The following is a 24,676-nucleotide window of genomic DNA, read 5'->3' as shown; positions in this document are numbered from 1 at the left end:
TTTGTCATCGAATATCTCAATTGTTAGAACCGATCAATTGTTGGGGTAAAAATAATTTGCTGACCAAAAATCAAAATGTGCTACCAAAGCTATTTATCATCAAAAACTATGCGAAATCGATAAATGATGTTACTATACATATTAGTGCTTGCTACCAGAAAATAATCAAAATAGCACCCCTCTAAGGGGTAGTTTGTATCTGTCAATTTCTAATAAAAACGTGCTACCAAAGCTATTTACCGCCGGAAACTATTCAAAATCGATAACTGATGTTACTATACATATAAGTGCTTGCTACCAAAAAATAATCAAAATAGCACCCTTCTAAGGGGTAGTTTGTATTTGTCAGTTTCTAATAAAAACGTGCTACCAAAGCTATTTACCGACAGAAACTGTTCAAACTTACATACATATGTCATACATATATCTGAAATCAGTATATGTATGACAGCCTGGTACCAAAAAATAATTGAAGTAGCACCTCTCTAAGAGGTAGTTTGTTCTTGACAATTATTACTAAAAACGTACTACTAAAGTAACCTACTATATACTACTTTGGAAACTATTCAAACTTATTATCTGTTATAATACGTATAAATGCTCTCTACCAGAATATCATAATAGGAGTTGCACGCCACCAGGGAATGGTTTATCTTTGACAATTTTCATTAGCTACCTAAACTATAAAACTTGCTTCCTATTTACCCTAAGGGACTATTTAATCATGATTTTTAATTTTTGTTGTTGTTGTTGGGCATTAGAAAATTTGAAGAAGTAAAATAAACGCAATATAAACTTTCTGGTACGTAATTTATAATATATTAACATTTCCTGGTATAACATGTATTTTATTCGTTATGCGAGTATTAAAACTAACTAATTATATTTATGAATCCTGGCATGTTGAACAGATAAGTTGTTTGGGCTATTGTTGAAGACATATGCAGTAAATATAGAGGAATACGCGTTTGAACCGTTTTCTCAAAACAGAAATTTTGCAGATATGGCACTCTCTTTTACGACGGCAGAGTTGTGGTGGTACCAATGATAGCATTTCATACACAAGATCATCTCTTCAAAAATATTGGAACACTTAGCTGCACCAATATGACAGAAACCGGCCATATCCTCATCCCAATAATTAACTGATACACACTGTAGAAATTGTAATGATGTCATCAGAGATTTTCCGCTTAGGTGAGGTAGTTGGTTGTTTTCCTTTATTATAATGTTTCCTTTAAAGCCTGCTGTACCTTTCTCTACTATATTTTTATCATAAGCAAAGGTACGGAAATTTGAAGTTGTAGTGTAAAATAAATCAGTCAATTATTTTTTAATGTGAATTCTGTAATTGTTGATTTCTCGAGATTGATGGTATGCTAAAACCTTGGAAGATCCGGTAATGATGTTACAGTCATATGAGTTATACTGAACAGGTAAATCTGTTGGCCGGTAGAGATTCCAATTTTCGGATAAACTTATGTGCTTTTGTTAATGAAGGAACTGTAGTACTTCCATGACGAAGAAAATTTCATTGCGATATACTAAATCACTTCTTATACTATTTAAGCATAGTATATTATTGAATTTTTTCAGCACCACTATCAAAACAAAATGTTCATTTTTACAAACCGAAATTAATAAAATATCCTTCTCGTAAAGTCCAAATTTTAGAAAATAATTTGCAGCACTCTTGAAACTATTATTATCTGATTCTAAGAAATTAACTAAATATCCTTCCACTGGAAAGATATCAACCGATGCTTTTATCTTTTTTTCGTTTACTAGGTCTTTGAAGTTTACACCTCCTTCATCTTTCACAAGACATTCTAAATCCTTAAGATATATCTGTCTACCATAGATGATGCACTGTTTAATATTCTCAAATTTAAATGTTTTTGTAACATTCAAATTTGAAGCCATTTCCTCAAAATCTGACTCGTCACCGTCGCTGAGAAGAGATGTTTGCCTCTCCATCGATCGTTCTTCTGGGATGGGACTGATGAAAGAAGCTTCTCTAAATATATTCATTTTGTTCTCATAAAAACGTTTTACAAATTTTGAAGGAGTCGACGAGAAAGGAGCCAGAAAACGTTTTTTAGAAACACCCGTTGGTGTTACCGTTGGAATGAGGATGGTGGTTCCAAGAGTACTGTCTGAATTTGCATAGTTTATTTCAGCATCTTTAGCAGCTTCAACCACTGTCACCTTCTGGGGAGCTCTTTTTCTTCCTGACCTGGAACAATAAACAAAGTTAAGTGTTAAGAGATAATTTATTATTATAGGTACGTACTTGTGTCCTCTGTTCCTCCTGATGATTGTAGATAATTTTACATTTTCTGAGAATTAGTTATGTTACCAACAGACAGACGAGCTGCCTCAATGTGATGGCAGTTTCTCTTTCCCTTACAGGTACAAGTTTCTTGGGGAAACCAAGTCACCATATGTGTCTTATTGCTTATTGTGGAAATTACAAAAACTTGCTCTTCGGGTACGAGAGTTACGCTGCCTTGTAGAATTATCATTTTGGCAGCTGTATATTTAGTATTGAGAAATTCACTATCGTCTTCCAAAGATGGTTTTGGTATGAAATCTTTATTTTGAAAAATATATGGTATTTTATCTATGGTAGGTAGGTAAATGTTGCTTCGGAAAAACTATATCTTTTGGATCTCGATATAGATGATTAAAGTTTTCATTCAGGCAGTAGTTTCCTATATTTGAGTATGCTTTAATAGTTGCTATTTCAATTATTTTTTGGTAGCAAGAACTTATATATATAGTAACATCAGTTATCGATTTTGAATAGTTTTCGACGGTAAATAGTTTTGGTAGCACGTTTTTATCAGAAATTGTCAAGAATAAACTACCCCTTAGAGGGGTGATACTTCAAATTGTTTTTTGGTAGCAGGCTGTCATACTTATACTGCTATTAAATATTAAGTTTGAACAGTTTCTGTCTGTAAATAGCTTTGGTAGCACGTTTTTATTCTTGGTCAGCAAATTACACACCACCCAATTGTTGTATTGTTCGGTTATCAGATGAAGACCTGGTTGCACTAATGTAATTTAAAAAATGGGAGATATAAGCTCTGCTGAGTAAGATGAGATATTGATAAATATGTATACGCTACGCGAATATTTATTTATCTGTACATATTGTGTTCTTAGATCTGTGCTGATCTGTTACTGAACCCAGTGGGCAACAATTTGAGTAAATTCTCCACCATTCCGATATTTTTTTCCAAATAAATGGTTGACTGTAATTAGAAAATATTTTCATAAAATATTTAATTATTTTTTTTAATATCAAAAAATAATTATTTATAAAATATTAATGTCTCCATTTTTCGTGCCGGTATACATACGTTCATTATAATAAACTTCCATGCACACGAAACGATACGACGCTGCCGCATCATCAACTCTTTTAATACGAAATTGTTAAAACGCACTGTGAACGCCGTGGAAAATAATTGGATTACTGACGAATGCGGTTCGATTGGCAACGTTGTCGACAGTTTCGCGATTTACAGCAAAATAATTCTCGGCGATTCCTTAAACGGGGGTCCGAGCCAATTTGAAATATCTGAAATATATTTCAAGTCGCGTCGAGGTGCGTATTTGTTCTGTTGAAATATGTGCCTTCGCCAATCTATCAGCATTATTATTTCAAATTTGCCCATACATATTATAGGATTACGGTTACTTAGATTTTGTTGAGTCACTCACCTGGAATGTGTATGCGATGTGATTTTTATTAAATTTAGTAGATAATAACTGTGTGTTACCTATTCGAGTGTTAAATGCGTATTTGGAAAGCGGTTTTGGATGTTTTATCCGGGTGGAATTTAGATTTTTTAAGATGAACACGGTGTGGGTGTCTGTGTGCTTTACCTTTATAAATTGGTGTAAGTTATGTTTAATTAAAGTTTGTTTTTTTTTTGGTCCAGAGGCTATATATATATGTAAGAAGGAGCAATAAATAAAAATAAAAAAAAATAAACTGCTTCACCAAAGATCTATTTAAAAAAAAACAAGTTGGTTATACAAGCCAACTCGCTAATGCGTACAATACGACGTACCGTCTCAATCTGATTTTTCTTAATCTAGCATGCCTTAAACTTAAAAGTCCCTATATCATATTATAGACTAAACATAAACAAAGACATCTAAAGCTAAAAGGTCGAAAACTATAAATCTTTCAATAAAAGTTCGTCATCACTTGAATACCCACTAGAAAATCCAAATAGAGGTTCTTTTGTCGTTTCTTTTGCCTGCTTGACGCCCAAATTCTATGAAATGCTCACATATATATGTCACCTGTCTGCCAAAACCACGAACGTGAAATTTTCTCGATTGCTCGTTTTCCATACCAAGCAATTCAAAATTAAAATTATTTTAATCTGCTGAAATCACGAATGTGCTTGCATAATAAATAGACTATAATAAAAAGACACGTTCGTGATTTTGGCGTTTTCGATCCTTTCGATTTTTAACATTCGCGATTTCACGCTATTTATGTTTACATGTATTAAAACATCAAACGCTTCAAACGCTAAATCATACATTTTTTGAGACAGGACATTCGGAGATAAAATGCGATTCATTCTAAAATTGAAACAAAAATAAAAATTTGTATCTGCTTAGGTGCCTGAAGATTGGGCACAGCTCATAAGAGACACACGAATAAATCCAAGGCCCTTTAATGTAATAAACTTTATGTTTGAGATTTTAAGTCATGTTCCCTTTTAAAGACAAAGTTGAAAATTCCTTGGCGAAGTATTTGCTTCCTTTTTAGGAGAAAGAAGAGCCTCAGGAGATTTTCTATAAAACCAGCTTCAGAGTTAGCAGAACTAGGAAGCTGCTAAAAGAAGCAAGGGACCTTATCCAAAAAAAGAACTACTGCTAGAAAATGCTTACCAAGGTAATTTGCCAATTACAAAATTAAAATATGCAGACTTAGAAAAAATGTATAAAATGAGAGATCGGTTACCGTAACCCACTTTTGATAAAAAATCTGACTATGAGTAAACAGAGCTTAATAAAATTAATGTTTTTATTATAGTTTTGTATAAGCAAAAAATAAAGTATTTTTTCATATCACGAATTAGTTTTTTTATACAATATTTAATCTGCCAAAATCATGAATGTGCTTTTTAACATAAAAAAAATATGTTTTCCATAATTTTATATTTTAAGCATTAGAAGTTAAAATTATATATTGATCTGCTAAGTTTTTAACAAAATTTTCCAATGAAAACGAATATAAATATGAACAAAATATGAATTTTCTAATACTGTTTAAATGGCTCCCGTGAAAAATTCAAAAAAATCACATTCGTGGGTGACGATATTATAAGTATGTAATATCTTAAATTAAAAAATCCGTGAAGCTGCTATAAGGATTAACATTTTAAAAAACAAATTCAATTTTTGGCAACAATAGGCAGTCTCTTTCTGTTTATATTAACGATTTTATAATTTTTTTACAAATAAGACATGAAACAAAAAAAAAATATTTTCTTGCGTTCTTTTGGGATTTCTTGATTTTTTTTGTAATTTCTCCCATCTTACAGAAAGAATTATTTTAATTCCCTATAGATAAATATAGATTTTTAAAAACCTAAAAAAATTAAAAATAATTTTTATCTTCCAAGAACTTGACGTGCCCAGACAGCACCCAATATGCCTGGAATATCCCACAAGCAATATTCCTGGCAGATATGCTGAAAATATTGAATTTCCATATCTGTGAGATATTCCAGTAGTTGGTTATTAAAAATAAATGAAACTTTTAATTTTAAATTAAGTATATATTTAATTATTATAAGGTTTCTTTTGAAAAGGATATTGTCTACATTTAATCGAGGGTGGCATCAACACAGGCGAACCCTCAAATATAAACCGCTCTTCATTTGGATGTTTTGATTTCAAGCATTTTACTAATTTTTCATATTTTTTGATTATTAAAGCAATTTTTAATTTTATTTTAACTATTTTAACATTTTTTCTTCCAGGTAATTCAAATTTATTTTTAATTTTATTCCAGGCCTTAATGGTAATTTTGTATGTTTTAAAGGAATTTGAAATAATTTCACTCCAGGCAATTTTTTATATTTTTCAGGCATTCGAGTTTTTAATTTCATTCCACGACTCTTAGTTTTTCTTCTAGGCCTTTAAATTACTTTTTACCGTATTTTAGATTTTTACAGTTATTTTTCATTTTTATTACGAGTATTGCAAGTAATTTCATACAAAGATTTCCAAAGATTAAAAATAATTTTCCAGAATTCGCAATAATTTTTATTCCGAGCATTTTACGGATTTTTTTAATATTTTTCGAGAATTTTAAATTTTATTCCAGGAATTCCAATAATTTTTATCCTTTCAGGCGTTAAAAAATAATTTTTATTTTTATAATTTTACAAAAATTTGAAATGATTTTCTATGGATTTTTATATTTTTCGGCCAGTTGGGGCAATTTTTTATTTTATTTCAAAACTGTTAATGTATATAGGAAATACAGGCATTTCAAGTATTTGAAATTTTATACCAGGTTTTCACAGTAGTTTTATATATTAATCAGGGATTTAAAAAAAATATTTTATTAAAATATACTCTCAAAATGGCTTAAGAACTAAGGTCTATGGGTTCTATCTACACTAATGTTTTATCTGAACCCTTTGATATCATCAAAGTCTATATATTTCAACAAAAATTGAAATATACATAGACTTTGATATTATTGACATTACTGAGTCATGATTGACAGCAGGTTTTTATAATGCTGAGCTACTTAATGATACATATCATGATCTAAGAAACTATAGAGAGAATCAAAAACCCAATGGCGGAGGACTCATTATTGTAGCAGCTAAGAAAAATATTAAATGGCCTTTAAATGTAAAAGAGCTGCAACGTATTTGTTTTCTGTATATGTACCACCTTATACTAGTAACACAATAGATTCTATTCAATTTTGATGTTTTATTAATAGCAGCTTTTAATAGAGCAGCTTTAAAGAGCTAGAATAATGCTGTGGTAAATTATACGAGTGAAAAATTGATTTAGTGATAGGTAATGTTGGATTTACAGATTTTTGTAGATATAGTAATCCTTTGGTAAAAGAAGATGATTATCATGGATCCTTGAGACTTTGCTGTTGTGTAGTTCATATACATTTTTTTGGAAAATATATAATCTTGTACAAAAAAATTGTTTGGGAAAAGGCCATTTTTCTAGCAAATTCGTTAATGAAACAGAACCATTAATTAAAAAATTGACTTCAACATTAAAACCCACTATAAACCCAGAGATCCTGGGCGATCATCAGTGAACTGATGCTTCTCGTATACCGTGAGTTTAGAAAAATCTAATTTTAATAAGGTGCAGACCCTAATAGAGAAGCGAAATGCGGTAAAAACTTTCCTTAACTCCAATTATAATCCAAGCATCAAAATAAAAGAAAGAAAATTAATCACTGGTGTTCTCTCCTCCGAGAATTTTCCAAAAAAAAAAACGAAAAAATGTTTCAACTTTATTTCGAGCCCACCAAAACTCCCCCCAATTATATTATAACCCGAGTAGCAAGTGAAACTTTTAATAAAAGTTCATCGTCGGTGTATATTTATCAGATTTATCTTATCCCGGCGAGCGCGAGTGAAAAAACTTTCTAATTCTGTTTGGGGAAACTTTCTGACCCGGGACAGTTTTCTCGGCTGAATTAAAGGGCCACTATCTTTATAAATCCTTATAACTCTGACACTTGGCTTTCCTTTATTTTAAGCAAACAGAAACTTTTACGAGCAAAACATAAATGTTGGCAATTTTCTTTATAGAGTTTCGAAAATATGTGCATTATAATTAATGTTTTATTGCTCCAAGGGTTCATAAATAAGTTTCGGCATTGATGTGACAAGGTGATTGACGATACAAATTTCTTCTTAGATTGATTTATGGCGTCTCCCGAATGCTCCCTATGTAGGGAGAAATTTAAGTTTTATAAGGGGTTTTATTAATCTTGTTAAAGGAGCTTAAATTATTAAGGCACTAGTGCGAGTGAGCACTATTTCAAAGGAAATCTAAGTAGAACAAATTTGTAGTAAGAATTGGGCTCAGTATAGTTTTTTAGGTAGACCTAATCGTTATTGAGAAATTTCAACAATAAGATTTTTCAGTAAACGTCTAAGATCAATTGCCAATTATCTCAGCTGCTATTGGTTGAATGTAAAATCTCGTAAAGAACAAAGTGTGCTCTATCAAAAAGTCTTTCTATATTAACCAAAGATTGTTCGAAATATTTTCATTTAAAATAGCTTAAACACAAGAGGGAAGACTAATCTTCCTAAGCATTTGGATTGGTACCTGGTAGAATGTATCGTGCTTTAGAGCTACAGTTTTTTATGTAGACTTAATTCTCGAGAAATGTTAACATAAGAGTTTTTCAAGGTCGTGCTTGATACCATACTAATTACCTTAGCTATCTAATTAAAAAATCTCTTAGAAAATAAAGTGGTAGATCAGAAAGCGCTCTACTAAAAAGCTTTGAAGTGTTTTTCTACAAACCCAAGACATTTCGAGATATCTTTAATCAAAGTAACTAGACTAATTTTCCTAAAAATTTCGATAGTATTTTTTGATGATTAATGACTGGAATTTTAACGGGATTAAAGTTTGATGATTTCTTGAAAATTATTGGTTGAAATGTTTTCACAAATTTCAACATTATCTAGCATAGAATGAGTGGAATTTGTCCAAAAATGGTTTGATTTTCTGGAAATTCATGCTTGGACTATTTGTAATAATTTTATACTTTTCTGAAAATAAATAACTGGAATTTTTTTAGAAATTCAATGATTTTCTAGAAATAAATGCCTGTAATTGTAGTAAAATTTTATACTTTTAAAAATTTTTTGGAAATATATACCTTGAATTTCGACATAGAGTATGGTGATTAATACCTGGATTTAAAAAAAATATATGATTTTTCTAAAATTTCCCTTGAATGGAACTCTTACAAACAGTTGATAATTTTGCAATTTTTCGGAAAAATATGCCCAGAATTTTTAAAATTGTTGCCTATTTACAAAATTTTCTAACATATAATGCCTAGAACTTTTTCAAAAATTTAATGGTTTACTGAAAATTAAGCACAAAAATTTTAATTTTTTTATAATTATTTTCTGAAATGGATGCCTGGAATTTTTATAAAAAGTTGATATTTTCCAAAATTTTAACCCTGGAAAATATGCAAGTTACTTATACCAAGTTACGCCTAGAATTTTCAAATATTTGATAAATTATACGATATTTAGACATAATTGCCTGAAAATGATATTCTAGACATAATTGCCTGAAATTCCTATACAATTTTTGTGATTTTTGGAAAACAAATGCCTGGAGTTTTTCAACAAATTTCAATAAATAAATGCCTGGAAATTTCGTAAAAATTTAATTTTTTTTTGGAAACTATCCTTGGAATTTTAAAATATTTAATATTGTTTGATATTTATTACCTGGAATTGTTAAAAAAATACTATGATAAGTCTAAAAATTAATACCTGGAATTTTTCCTAAATTTTGATGATTTTCTCTAGATAAAGTAGGTCGAAAAGTGGGATTCTCATTTATACATCCTTATTTGAATTTAATAATTAGAAAAGTATTGGAATAAAGTGATGTTTTTATGGTTTAATTGGACAAACCATGCCAGAAAAACACCATTTCCAGAAGATCCAAACACTATTAAAGAAATGAGACGATGATATAGGAAGTAGGTGAAAAAGTGGGGATTCTCATTTATATATCCTTATCTCAGTTTAATAATTAGAAGAGTATTGGAACAAAGTGATGTTTTTCTGGTTCAATTAGACAAACCATGTAAGAAAAACACTATTTCCATAAGACCCAAACACTATTAAAGAAATGAGACGATGATATAGGAAGTAGGTGAAAAAGTGGGGGTTCTCATTTATATATCCTTATCTTAATTTAATAATTAGAAGAATATTGAAACAAAGTGATGTTTTTCTGGTTCAATTAGACAAACTATGCGAGAAAAACACTATTTCCATAACATCCAAACACTATTAAAGAAATGAGACGATGATATAAGAAGTAGGTGAAAAAGTGGGGGTTCTCATTTATATATCCTTATCTCAGTTTAATAATTAGAAGGGTATTGGAACAAAGTGATATTTTTCTGGTTCAATTAGACAAACTATGTGAGAAAAACACTACTTCCATAAGATCCAAACACTATTAAAGAAATGGGACGATGATATAGGAAGTAGGTGAAAAAGTGGGGGTTCTCATTCATATATCCTTATCTCAGTTTAATAATTAGAAGAGTATTGGAACAAAGTAATGTTTTTCTGGTTTAATTAAATAAACCATGCCAGAAAAACACTATTTCCATAAGATCCAAACACTATTAGAGAAATGAGACGATGATATAGGAAGTAGGTGAAAAAGTGGGGGTTCTCATTCATATATCCTTATCTCAGTTTAATAATTAGAAGAGTATTGGAACAAAGTAATGTTTTTCTGGTTTAATTAAATAAACCATGCCAGAAAAACACTATTTCCATAAGATCCAAACACTATTAGAGAAATGAGACGATGATATAGGAAGTAGGTGAAAAAGTGGGGGTTCTCATTTATATATCCTTATCTCAGTTTCATAATTAGAAGGGTATTGGAACAAAGTGATGTTTTTCTGGTTCAATTAGAAAAACTATGCGAGAAAAACACTATTTCCATAAGATCCAAACACTATTAAAGAAATGGGACGATGATATAGGAAGTAGGTGAAAAAGTGGGGGTTCTCATTTATATATCCTTATCTCAATTTAATAATTAGAAGAGTATTGGAACAAAGTGATGTTTTTCTGGTTCAATTAGATAAACCATGCCAGAAAAACACTATTTCCAAAAGATCCAAACACTATTAAAGGAATGAAACGATGATATAGAAAGTAGGTGAAAAAGTGGGGGTTCTCATTTATATATCCTTATCTCAGTTTAATAATTAGAAGGGTATTGGAACAAAGTGATGTTTTTCTGGTTCAATTAGACAAACTATGCGAGAAAAACACTATTTCCATAAGATCCAAACACTATTAAAGGAATGAAACGATGATATAGAAAGTAGGTGAAAAAGTGGGGGTTCTCATTTATATATCCTTATCTCAATTTAATAATTAGAAGAGTATTGGAACAAAGTGATGTTTTTCTGGTTCAATTAGATAAACCATGCCAGAAAAACACTATTTCCAAAAGATCCAAACACTATTAAAGGAATGAAACGATGATATAGAAAGTAGGTGAAAAAGTGGGGGTTCTCATTTATATATCCTTATCTCAGTTTAATAATTAGAAGGGTATTGGAACAAAGTGATGTTTTTCTGGTTCAATTAGACAAACTATGCGAGAAAAACACTATTTCCATAAGATCCAAACACTATTAAAGGAATGAAACGATGATATAGAAAGTAGGTGAAAAAGTGGGGGTTCTCATTTATATATCCTTATCTCAGTTTAATAATTAGAAGGGTATTGGAACAAAGTGATGTTTTTCTGGTTCAATTAGATAAACCATGCCAGAAAAACACTATTTCCAAAAGATCCAAACACTATTAAAGGAATGAAACGATGATATAGAAAGTAGGTGAAAAAGTGGGGGTTCTCATTTATATATCCTTATCTCAATTTAATAATTAGAAGGGTATTGGAACAAAGTGATATTTTTCTGGTTCAATTAGACAAACTATGCAAGAAAAACACTATTTCCATAAGATCCAAACACTATTAAAGAAATGAGACGATGATATAGGAAGTAGGTGAAAAAGTGGGAGTTCGCATTTATATATCCTTATCTCAGTTTAATAATTAGAAGGGTATTGGAACAATGTGATGTTTTTCTGGTTCAATTAGACAAACTATACGAGAAAAACACTATTTCCATAAGATCCACACACTATTAAAGAAATGGGACGATGATATAGGAAGTAGGTGAAAAAGTGGGGGTTCTCATTTATATATCCTTATCTCAGTTTAATAATTAGAAGGGTATTGGAACAATGTGATGTTTTTCTGGTTCAATTAGACAAACTATACGAGAAAAACACTATTTCCATAAGATCCACACACTATTAAAGAAATGAGACGATGATATAGGAAGTAGGTGAAAAAGTGGGAGTTCGCATTTATATATCCTTATCTCAGTTTAATAATTAGAAGGGTATTGGAACAATGTGATGTTTTTCTGGTTCAATTAGACAAACTATACGAGAAAAACACTATTTCCATAAGATCCAGACACTATTAAAGAAATGAGACGATGATATAGGAAGTAGGTGAAAAAGTGGGGGTTCTCATTTATATATCCTTATCTCAGTTTCATAATTAGAAGGGTATTGGAACAAAGTGATGTTTTTCTGGTTCAATTAGAAAAACTATGCGAGAAAAACACTATTTCCATAAGATCCAAATACTATTAAAGAAATGGGACGATGATATAGGAAGTAGGTGAAAAAGTGGGGGTTCTCATTTATATATCCTTATCTCAATTTAATAATTAGAAGAGTATTGGAACAAAGTGATGTTTTTCTGGTTCAATTAGATAAACCATGCCAGAAAAACACTATTTCCAAAAGATCCAAACACTATTAAAGGAATGAAACGATGATATAGAAAGTAGGTGAAAAAGTGGGGGTTCTCATTTATATATCCTTATCTCAGTTTCATAATTAGAAGGGTATTGGAACAAAGTGATGTTTTTCTGGTTCAATTAGAAAAACTATGCGAGAAAAACACTATTTCCATAAGATCCAAACACTATTAAAGAAATGGGACCATGATATAAGAAGTAGGTGGAAAAGTGGTGGTTCTCATTTATATATCCTTATCTCAGTTTAGTAATTAGAAGGGAATTGGAACAAAGTGATGTTTTTCTGGTTCAATTAGACAAACTATACGAGAAAAACACTATTTCCATAAGATCCAGACACTATTAAAGAAATGAGACGATGATATAGGAAGTAGGTGAAAAAGTGGGGGTTCTCATTTATATATCCTTATCTCAGTTTCATAATTAGAAGGGTATTGGAACAAAGTGATGTTTTTCTGGTTCAATTAGAAAAACTATGCGAGAAAAACACTATTTTCATAAGATCCAAACACTATTAAAGAAATGGGACGATGATATAGGAAGTAGGTGAAAAAGTGGGGGTTCTCATTTATATATCCTTATCTCAGTTTCATAATTAGAAGGGTATTGGAACAAAGTGATGTTTTTCTGGTTCAATTAGACAAACCATGCGAGAAAAACACTATTTCCATAAGATCCAAACACTATTAAAGAAATGGGACCATGATATAAGAAGTAGGTGGAAAAGTGGTGGTTCTCATTTATATATCCTTATTTCAGTTTAGTAATTAGAAGGGGATTGGAACAAAGTGATGTTTTTCTGGTTCAATTAGACAAACCATGCGAGAAAAACACTATTTCCATAAGATCCAAACACTATTAAAGAAATGAGACGATGATATAAGAAGTAGGTGAAAAAGTGGGGGTTCTCATTTATATATGCTTATCTCAGTTTAGTAATTAGAAGGGAATTGGAACAAAGTGATGTTTTTCTGGTTCAATTAGACAAACCATGCGAGAAAAACACTATTTCCATAAGATCCAAACACTATTAAAGAAATGGGACCATGATATAAGAAGTAGGTGGAAAAGTGGTGGTTCTCATTTATATATCCTTATCTCAGTTTAGTAATTAGAAGGGAATTGGAACAAAGTGATGTTTTTCTGGTTCAATTAGACAAACTATACGAGAAAAACACTATTTCCATAAGATCCAGACACCATTAAAGAAATGAGACGATGATATAGGAAGTAGGTGAAAAAGTGGGGATTCTCATTTATATATCCTTATCTCAGTTTAATAATTAGAAGGGTATTGGAACAAAGTGATGTTTTTCTGGTTCAATATGATAAACCATGCCAGAAAAACACTATTTCCAGAAGATCCAAACACTATTATAGAAATGAGACGATGATATAGGAAGTAGGTGAAAAAGTGGGGGTTCTCATTTATATATCCTTATCTCAGTTTAATAATTAGAAGGGTATTGGAACAAAGTGATGTTTTTCTGGTTCAATTAGATAAACCATGCCAGAAAAACACTATTTCCAGAAGATCCAAACACTATTATAGAAATGAGACGATGATATAGGAAGTAGGTGAAAAAGTGGGGGTTCTCATTTATATATCCTTATCTCAGTTTAATAATTAGAAGAGTATTGGAACAAAGTGATATTTTTCTGGTTCAATTAGACAAACTATGTGAGAAAAACACTATTTCCAAAAGATCCAAACACTATTAAAGGAATAAAACGATGATATAGGAAGTAGGTGAAAAAGTGGGGATTCTCATTTATATATCCTTATCTCAGTTTCATAATTAGAAGAGTATTGGAACAAAGTGATGTTTTTCTGGTTCAATTAGACAAACCATGCGAGAAAAACACAATTTCCAGAAGATCCAAACACTATTAAAGGAATAAAACGATGATATAGGAAGTAGGTGAAAAAGTGGGGATTCTCATTTATATATCCTTATCTCAGTTTAATAATTAGAAGGGTATTGGAACAAAGTGATGTTTTTCTGGTTCAATTAGATAAACCATGCCAGAAAAACACTATTTCCAGAAGATCCAAACACTATTATAGAAATGAGACGATGATATAGGAAGTAGGTGAAAAAGTGGGGGTTCTCATTTATATATCCTTATCTCAGTTTAATAATTAGAAGGGTATTGGAACAAAGTGATGTTTTTCTGGTTCAATTAGATAAACCATGCGAGAAAAACACAATTTCCAGAAGATCCAAACACTATTAAAGAAATGAGACGATGATATAGGAAGTAGGTGAAAAAGTGGGGGTTCTCATTTATATATCCTTATCTCAGTTTAATAATTAGAAGAGTATTGGAACAAAGTGATGATTTTTTGGTTCAATTAGACAAACCATGCGAGAAAAACACTATTTCCATAAGATCCAAACACTATTAAAGAAATGAGACGGTGATATAGGAAGTAGGTGAAAAAGTGGGGGTTCTCATTTATATATCCTTATCTCAGTTTAATAATTAGAAGAGTATTGGAACAAAGTGATGTTTTTTTGGTTTAATTAGACAAACCATGCGAGAAAAACACTATTTCCAGAAGATCCAAACACTATTAAAGAAATGAAACGATGATATAGGAAGTAGGTGGAAAAGTGGGGGTTCTCATTTATATATCCTTATCTCAGTTTAATAATTAGAAGAGTATTGGAACAAAGTGATGTTTTTTTGGTTCAATTAGATAAACCATGCCAGAAAAACACTATTTCCAGAAGATCCAAACACTATTAAAGAAATGAGACGATGATATAGGAAGTAGGTGGAAAAGTGGGGGTTCTCATTTATATATCCTTATCTCAGTTTAATAATTAGAAGAGTATTGGAACAAAGTGATGATTTTTTGGTTCAATTAGACAAACCATGCGAGAAAAACACTATTTCCATAAGATCCAAACACTATTAAAGAAATGAGACGGTGATATAGGAAGTAGGTGAAAAAGTGGGGGTTCTCATTTATATATCCTTATCTCAGTTTAATAATTAGAAGAGTATTGGAACAAAGTGATGTTTTTTTGGTTTAATTAGACAAACCATGCGAGAAAAACACTATTTCCAGAAGATCCAAACACTATTAAAGAAATGAAACGATGATATAGGAAGTAGGTGGAAAAGTGGGGGTTCTCATTTATATATCCTTATCTCAGTTTAATAATTTGAAGAGTATTGGAACAAAGTGATATTTTTCTGGTTCAATTAGATAAACCATGCCAGAAAAACACTATTTCCATAAGATCCAAACACTATTAAAGAAATGAGACGATGATATAGGAAGTAGGTGAAAAAGTGGGGGTTCTCATTTATATATCCTTATCTCAGTTTAATAATTAGAAAAATATTAAAATAAATTACTTATTATATTAAGTATATATAGATAAATACCTATTAAACTATACAAAATTTTTACCATTTTTAAGATTTTTGGACAATTATGCCTGGAATTTCTCAAAAATATTTTAATTCCCTGGAAGTAAATGCTTGAAAGATTTCCAAAATTACATTTGTTATTTTCAGAAAATTACCAATTTTCTGAACATACATAACATCGAAACTGGAATTCTTTTAAAATTTTCTTTCTGAAAATCATTTCAAATTTTGATAATTTTTCAGAAATAATTGCGTGGAATTTTTACAAAAGGTGGATATTGTAAAGTTTTCTTGGAAAAGTATGCATACAATTTCGAAATATTGGGAAATTGACACAATTTTCTAGCATTGAATGCCCAAAATTTCCACAAAATTTTTTTATTTCAATTTCAAAATACTCCATATTATACAAGATTTTCTGGCAATTAATAGTAGAATTAAAAAAAAATTGTCTAAAAATAAGTGCCTAAAATAATTTTCAAAATTTGATAATTTCCTAAAACTGAACACATTTAAAAAAGACATTAATTTTCCATTCACCGTAAGAACTCTTCCCGCGCTATTAAGCAAACCAAAAGAAAAAAAAATCTTCAAATTTTTTTTCCAAGATTCCAGTACATTTATTTAACCCTTAACCGATATCAGCAAACTTATCATTTCGCTAATAACTACCCTAGAAACTACCCCCTTACCGCAAATAATACCCAATTTAGTGAGGCTCGAAACTTTAACGAATCCAAGCAACTAATATCCGAACTCCCGAAGTATTAGAACGAGGAAAGCGTACTGATCGAATCATGCATCAACTCCTCCCGCAGGGAGGAAAACTAAAAACTCACTTTTTAAACTGCATTATTTAATTCTCGGATCATTTTTGTGTGTGTATGTGATTTTTTTGATGCATAATTTAAACGGACGTGAGCTACGTTTGTTTATAATTAAAAAATATTTTTCTTAGTATAGGAGAAAATCATATTTAAATGTAAAAAAAAAAGAATTTAAGTTGATTAAATTTTAGCTTTAGACGGTTTATGTTCTTGAAAATGAAGGAAATACCTTGGCACTAATCGAATAAACCTGCCCGTCACCATTTTAATCACTGACCCTTCAAACGAGTTCGTCCGTGAGCGCACTGGCCGATTAAGAAACTTGGAAACTAAGCAGATACCTTGTTACTATTCCAACCCTCTGCTCGCCATAATTAGTAAGTTAGTTTCGAACTACATTTTGTCTGAAATTGGCACAGAGAAAATCCTTAACTGGGATTATTATACGTATTTAGGAGTGGGAGGTCGTCGAAACAAAGTGAAACTTACTTATTAAAGTTTTCCCTTCGCACCGTCGCCTCGAGGGAGTTTTCATCCCGCCGGGGCTCTGTTTATTTGTTCTCGATTCTTTTGTGATTTAAAAATACCTTTTGTACCTTTAAGTGAATCGTTGTTAAACGAGCTGCATTATGTTGGATAATTTGAGGGCGCACGTGCGCCCATCCATAATTAATTCTGAGTAAATTTGCTGTTCAACCGTTAGACAATACACAATGTTCATTTTGCTCTTGACTTAGTTTGGTTAGGCTATATACAAATAGGGATCCACTTTAGCAGATTAGGAAAATTAATGTTTTAGGTTAGGTGCTGTTTGACGTTTTAATATGTTGAATTATCGAGTGTCGCACCCTCTTTTTAGATGGATATGTCTTGAAAAATATTAAGTGTAGATCATAAGCTTGCTGATGAAGCACAATGTGGTCTACAACCTTATCGTGTAATGAGTTTTGTCCTATCAATACGATTCCTATATATGAAAAGGTCTTAGCAGTATATGTAAAAGATGAACAAGCAATCCTGGTTTAGTAAATGCCGTTCTTTTGAATATCTGTGATAATTTTTTATACACAATTGGGAATCTTGTGTTGGCTGTTTTTTCTATTTTAAAAAAATCTATTGATAAAAATATATCGTAAATTTAAATATTGTTAAATTTTCATCCATTATTTTTAATGTTAATGCATTCATATTCAAGAAAGGCCTTTTACCCAGTCATATATGTCATAAGTTAGTGCTGTTTGATGTCTGTAATTATGATGCTAGGAAATTTTATTTTATCCTATAAGTGTAATTATTGAAATATTTATTTCTGTACTCTATAAAGACTTGCTGGAGCTTAAAGGTTTTTTTTTTCAGAAAAACTTACAAATTTGAATTGATGAAGGTTTTGTAAATTATCCAATATTTGAAAATTCTAGGCATAATAATTATAAAAAACACGAATTTTTTAAAGAAAATCCAGGAATTTATTAATATAAAGTTTTTGAAATTATACCCTGCAATAACCTTAAAAAAATTAATCAATTTTTAGAAAAGCTTCTAAATTTGTCAAAAAATATTGTAAACTACTGAATATTTTGAAATTCCAGGCATAATTTCTTAAAGAATCTTGAAAAATATCGACTTTTTGTAAGAATTCAAGATATTTATTTCCAGAAATTCAAAAAACCTTTCGAGGAATTCCAGGCATTTTGCAGGCAACTTTTGGATAATTTTTAAATTTTTGGAAATATTTCAGGCATTATTTGTCGAAAAATATTGTAAACTACCGAATATTTTGAAATTCCAGGCATAATTTCCTAAAGAACCTTGAAAAATATCGACTTTTTGTAAGAATTCAAGAGATTTATTTCCAGAAAATCAAAAAACCTTTCGAAGAATTCCAGGTATTAATTTTGATTAATTTTTAAATTTTCGGAAACATTCTAGGCATTATTTGTCAGAAAATATTGTAAACTACCGAATATTTTGAAATTCCAGGCATAATTTCCTAAAGAATCTTGAAAAATATCGACTTTTTGTAAAAATTGAAAAATTTATTTCCAGAAGATCAAAAAACCTTTCAAAGAATTCCAGGCAATAATTTTTGGAAATATTCCAGGCTTTATTTGTCAAAAAATATTGTAAACTACTGAATATTTCGAAATTCCAGGCATAATTTCCTAAAGAATCTTGAAAAATATCGATTTTTGTAAGAGTTCAAGAGATTTATTTCCAGAAAATCAAAAAACCGTTCGAAGAATTCCAGGCATTAACTTTTGGATAATTTTCAACTTTTTGGAAATATTCCAGGCATTATTTGTCAAAAAATATTGTAAACTACTGAATATTTCGAAATTTCAGGTATAATTTCCTAAAGAACCTTGAAAAATATCGACTTTTTATAAAAATTGAAACAATTTTTTTTCAGAAAATCAAATAACCTTTGGAAGAACTCCAGGCATTAATTTTTGGATAATTGTCAAATTTTTGGAATTATTCCAGGCATTATTGGTCAAAAAATATTGTAAACTACCGAATATTTTGAAATTCCAGGCATAATTTCCTAAAGAATCTTGAAAAATATCGACTTTTTGTAAAAATTCAAGAGATTTATTTCCAGAAAATCGAAAAACCCTTGAAAGAATTCCAGGCATTAACTTTTGGATAATTTTCAAATTTTTGAAAATATTTCAGGCAATATTAGTCAAAAAATTTTGTAAACTACCGAATATTTCGAAATTCCAGGCATAATTTCCTAAAGAATCTTGAAAAATATCGACTTTTTGTAAGAATTCAAGAGATTTATTTCCAGAAAATCAAAAAACCTTCCAAAAAATTTCAGGTATTAACTTTTGATTAATTTTCAAATTTTTGGAAGTATTCCAGGCATTATTTGTGAAAAAATATTGTAAACTACCAAATATTTCGAAATTCCATGCATAAAAGAATCTTGAAAAATATCGACTTTTTGTAAGAATTCAAAAGATTTTTTTCCAGAAAATCAAAAAACCTTTCGAAGAATTTCAGATATTTACTTTTGGATAATTTTCAAATTTTTGAAAATATTCCAGGTATTATTTGTCAAAAAATTTTGTAAACTACCGAATATTTCGAAATTCCAGGCATAATTTCTTAAAGAACCGTGAAGAATATCGACTTTTTGTAAGAATTTAAAAGATTTATTTCCAGAAAATTTAAAAACCGTTCGAAGAATTCCAGGCAATAACTTTTGGATAATTTTCAAATTTTTGGAAATATTTCAGGCATTATTTGTCAAAAATATTGTAAACTACCAAATATTTCGAAATTCCAGGCATAAAAGAATCTTGAAAAATATCGACTTTTTGTAAGAATTCAAGAGATTTATATCCAGAAAATTAAAAAACCGTTCGAAGAATTCCAGGCATTAACTTTTGGATAATTTTTAAATTTTTGGAAATATTTCAGGCATTATTTTTCAAAAATTATTGTAAACTACCGAATATTTCGAAATTCCAGGCATAATTTCTTAAAGAATATTGAAAAATATTGACTTTTTGTAAAAATTGAAGAGATTCATTTGCAGAAAATCAAACGACCTTTGGAAGAATTCCAGGCATTACCTTTTGGATAATTTTCAAATTTTTTTGAACTATTCCAGGCAATAATTAAAATATTACTGGAGCTTTACAATACATCAAATTTATTCTAAAATTCCAAGAATTAATTACCAGGAAATGTCGTAGATTAGAATAAATAGGATAAATAGGAAGGATAGAAAAAATAGTTTCCTAAATATCTATTTCGGAAAATATTTAAAAATTTTAACAAATTTAAGGCACTAACTTTGAGAAAGTTGTAATATATTTCATAGAATTTTGAAATATATTACATTGGCACAATATCCCAAAAAAATTTAAATATTTATAGAAATTTCAGGCATGTATTTATAGAAAATGTCTGTAAAAATTCCAGTATTACAGGGATTAATATTTTTTAAAAAATCATCAATATTTAAAAGAAATTCAGGCATTATATGCCATATAATCCTGTTTATCACTAAATACTTCGAAATTCTAGGCATTAATTCACAAAAAGCTTGGAAATGTCTTAGTTATTTATCTTTAGAAGTTTCAAGTTTTTTTTTTTAATATCAGGCATTAATTGCTAGAAAATATTGTAAATTACCGAATATTTTGAAATTCTAGGCATAATTTTCCAAAAATATATTGAAATTTTTACACATATTATAGGAATGCTAAGTATTAATTTACAGAATTTTTCAGCACAGAAAAGTCGAGGCATATATCTATCGAAAACCATGAAATTTTTGAAAATATTCTAGGCATTCATTTCAAGATAGTCATTACATTTTTGGAATAATTCCAGATACTAATTTTCAGGAAATCATCAAAACGTTGGATAAATTCCATACATCAAATTTTAGAAAATCGTCAAATTGTTCCAGGTTATTATTGCCAGTAAGTTTTTTATAAATTACTAAATATTGCTAAGTTCCAGAAAATCATAAGATTTTCCCAAAAATTTCAGGCACCAATTATTAAAATATCGTCTAATTTTTAAAAAAATTTCAGGCATTAAAAGCCAGTAAATTTCCAAATATTCCAAAATTTTTAGCATAATTCCCCCAAAAAAGAAATATCACCTTTTTGTATAAATTTCAAGCATTTATTTTCAGAAATTAATAAAATTTTTGAAAAAATACCAGGCAATAATTTTCACGGAATCGTCCAATATTTGGAAAAAATTCGAGACATGAATGACTGAAATTTTTAATAATTAACAAAAATTTCGAAATTCTAGGCATAATTTTTTGTGGAATTTTCAGATATTTATTTACAGAAATTTTTTGAAATTATTCCAGGTATTATATGACAGAAAATCTTGTAAATTACGGAATATTTACTAATTCTATGTATATTTCTTCAAAAATTTCAGGCATCCAATGCCAGAAATTAATAAAAAAATTAGAAAAATTCCAGCCAATAAATCTTGTAAATTCCCGATTATTTTGAAATTTCAGGCATAATTTTAAAAAATATCAACTTTTCGTAACAATTCCGCGCATTTATTTTTAGAAAATTATCAAATTTTTGTAAAAATTCCAGGCATTAATTCCAAAAAATTATGAGGCTTTTGGAAAATATCCAGGCATTGAATGCCATAAAATCTTGTAAATCTTATTCTATTTTATCACTTAATTTGTAGTATTACGTGCTTTTTAAAGTTCATGTATTTTTTCCTTGCAATCTAATATAATTTGTATATTTTATAATCTTCTTTAATACCAGTTTTTGTATGTAGCATTATGCGAAATAAACGAAATTATTATTATTAGTTTCCAAATATTTAAAAATTTCAGGCATATTTTTCTAAAAAACCTTGAAAAATACCTAATTAAAATAAGAAACTTTTTGTAAAGTTAATTCCGCATATTTCGAAATTCCAAGCATAATTTATCAAAAAAGAACACATTTGTATAGAAATTTCAGGGATTTATTTACAAAGGTTTTTTTGTAAATATTCCAGTAAATATAATAATAATGTTAGTACTAAAATTTAATAAAATAATTGATTATTATACCCCGTACAAAAATTCTATTACTAATTACTGATTTCCACAAAATAATAATTTTTTTGCCTAAAATTACCTGTTTCTAGTGAAAAATCTTTTTTTAAACTAAAAATAGGCAAAAATTTCCAGTTTTTAAAAAGAAATTTTAAAATGTATTTTTTTAGGTAAATCCAATTGATATGAACCTAAAATGCCTCATTTAATTAAAAAATTATCTTGTTTTAAAGGCTTAAATTGCCTGAAAAACTGCCATAAATTTCATTTTTAGTCTATAAAATCAATGGATTTTTATTAAAATTTAAAGCCAATTTCTTAAGGAAAAGCAACAAAATTTTTCACCGTACAATTCTTGAATATTTTATTTTTTTGTTTAAGCTGATTAAAGATCCAAAAATATCTAAACCTAATAAAAAACCATTTTTTTTTTTACTTTTTGAAAACAGCCAAAAATTACCTGTTTTCAGTAAAAAAATAATTTTTTTATTTTTTAAAATTAAATCCAATTTATTAGGAAAAAATAACCAACAATTTCAAGTTCTTCACGCAAAATTATAATATATATGTACATATATATTTTTGTTTGGATAAAGCCAGTCAGTCATTAATAAACACCTGGAAATAAAAATGTATACTTAGGATTTTTTCAAAATTTTGATAATTTACTTCAAACTAAACTACCCTCTTAATTCCAGAGTTGCATCCAGAAAATGCTTAATTCCCCAACAACATTCCTCCTCCTAGTAACAATCATCTCGAGCAGCAACAGCAGCAGCAGCAGCAACTGCCCACCCTTCTGCACCTGCAAATACCAAACGGTCGAGTGTATCGGCAAAGGACTCTCCTCCGTTCCCGAGGGAATCGACCCTGACACCCGAATCCTCGACTTATCCGGCAACACTTTCCCGTATATGGAGCCCGGAACGTTCCATAGCGCCGGATTAATTAACGTCCAGAAATTATTCGTTAACCGATGCCGGATCCGGATTATTCCGGGCGAGGCGTTTCGGGGCCTCCAGGACCTCCTGGAATTAGATTTGTCCCGGAATATGCTTAAGAATGTGCCCGGGGAAGCGCTACTTAACTCTCCTCGCTTAATCAAGTTGAATCTGGCCGAAAACCAGATTAAATCACTGCTGAACGGCGATTTTCCCCTTTTGAGGAACTTGGAGGTACTCGAGTTAACTAAATGTCAAATAACCGAGGTGCACCGAGGAGCTTTCGCCGGATTAACCGGATTACAGTGGCTGGATTTGTCTGGAAATCTTTTGGAAGTTTTTCACCCTGATCTGGATGTGTTGAGTGGGAGTTTAAAGGGGGTGCAACTGCACAACAACCCTTGGAACTGTAGCTGTCAGTTAAGGCCTTTTAACCGCTGGTTAAAAAGGAGCATCGTGCCCGTACTGGTAAATCCAGTTTGTGAGTATCCAGAGGAGCTCAGGAAAGTTCCCGTTAAGGATCTGGAGATTAGCGAGTGTTCCCTTAATGTTGTCCAAAGCGATTATTATTTTGAGGCCGAGGAGGGTGGGAACGTTACGTTGTTTTGTCAGGTAAATGGATTTAGGGGTTATTGTAGGCCTATTTTGGTCCATAACTCAAAAACTGTTGTTTTTTTGAAAAAATGTGTGAAAAAGAAAGTAATAGATTGAGAAATTTGCTAGCGCAAAGTATTCTAGGAAATTTTTTGTACGCTCGATGGTTTTTGAGAAATTTCGTTTATGGAAAAAATCAATGTTGCCTCTTTTTAGGAAAAAAAAATTAAAAGTAAATTATTTATTTAGCAACGAATATTACAGCAATTTTTTTGAAAGCATTTAATTCCATATATTTTTAATAATTTTTTAAAAACAGGACAGTTTAAAAAACCTTCTATTAAGCTTCTAGAAAAATATTTTCTATTTAAGAAAAGTTAAAAAAATCCATAAAAACTGCAGAAATTCTTTAGAAAAAATGAGCGTTTCCCAAAAAGGTCATCCTAAGAATATTTGGTTGAAATTTTGGTTATATTTAATGAAAATCAATATAAATTTAAAAAAAAAATAGAGGGATTATTAAAGAGGTTTTTTTAATCCTAAAACAGCCAAAATATTAAAAAAAGCTTAGGAATTTAAAAAAAAACAATCATACATAGAAATACTGAGAAACATAAGAAAATTTAGAAAATTGTTCAAGAGTAAAACCCAATATTAAAAATGCTATAAAAAAGCATTTAATTTGAATACTAAAAATAACAAT

General features: G+C 29.8%; 1 protein-coding gene across 2 annotated transcripts in view; it reads left to right on the top strand.

The window, feature by feature from the left end:
• Positions 1-3,726: 3,726 nt before the first annotated feature.
• LOC126736754 (leucine-rich repeat-containing protein 24-like) overlaps positions 3,727-24,676 on the top strand; it is a 38,873-nt gene continuing 17,923 nt past the window's right edge. Inside the window, exons 1-3 of one of the 2 annotated variants that reach the window (XM_050441285.1) lie at positions 3,727-3,911; positions 4,802-4,927; positions 23,137-23,991. In XM_050441285.1, the coding sequence (XP_050297242.1) occupies positions 4,916-4,927; positions 23,137-23,991 (867 nt within the window). In that variant the 5' untranslated portion in view covers positions 3,727-3,911; positions 4,802-4,915. The remainder of the gene's footprint in view (positions 3,912-4,801; positions 4,928-23,136; positions 23,992-24,676) is intronic. The other variant, XM_050441286.1, reaches the window with a different exon arrangement.

The sequence above is a fragment of the Anthonomus grandis genome, chromosome 5 (genome assembly GCF_022605725.1).
Source record: "Anthonomus grandis grandis chromosome 5, icAntGran1.3, whole genome shotgun sequence".
Classification (NCBI taxonomy): Eukaryota; Metazoa; Arthropoda; class Insecta; order Coleoptera; family Curculionidae; genus Anthonomus; species Anthonomus grandis.
The sequence above is the reverse complement of the archived record's forward strand: the minus strand, read 5'-3'. Positions and strand labels throughout refer to the sequence as shown.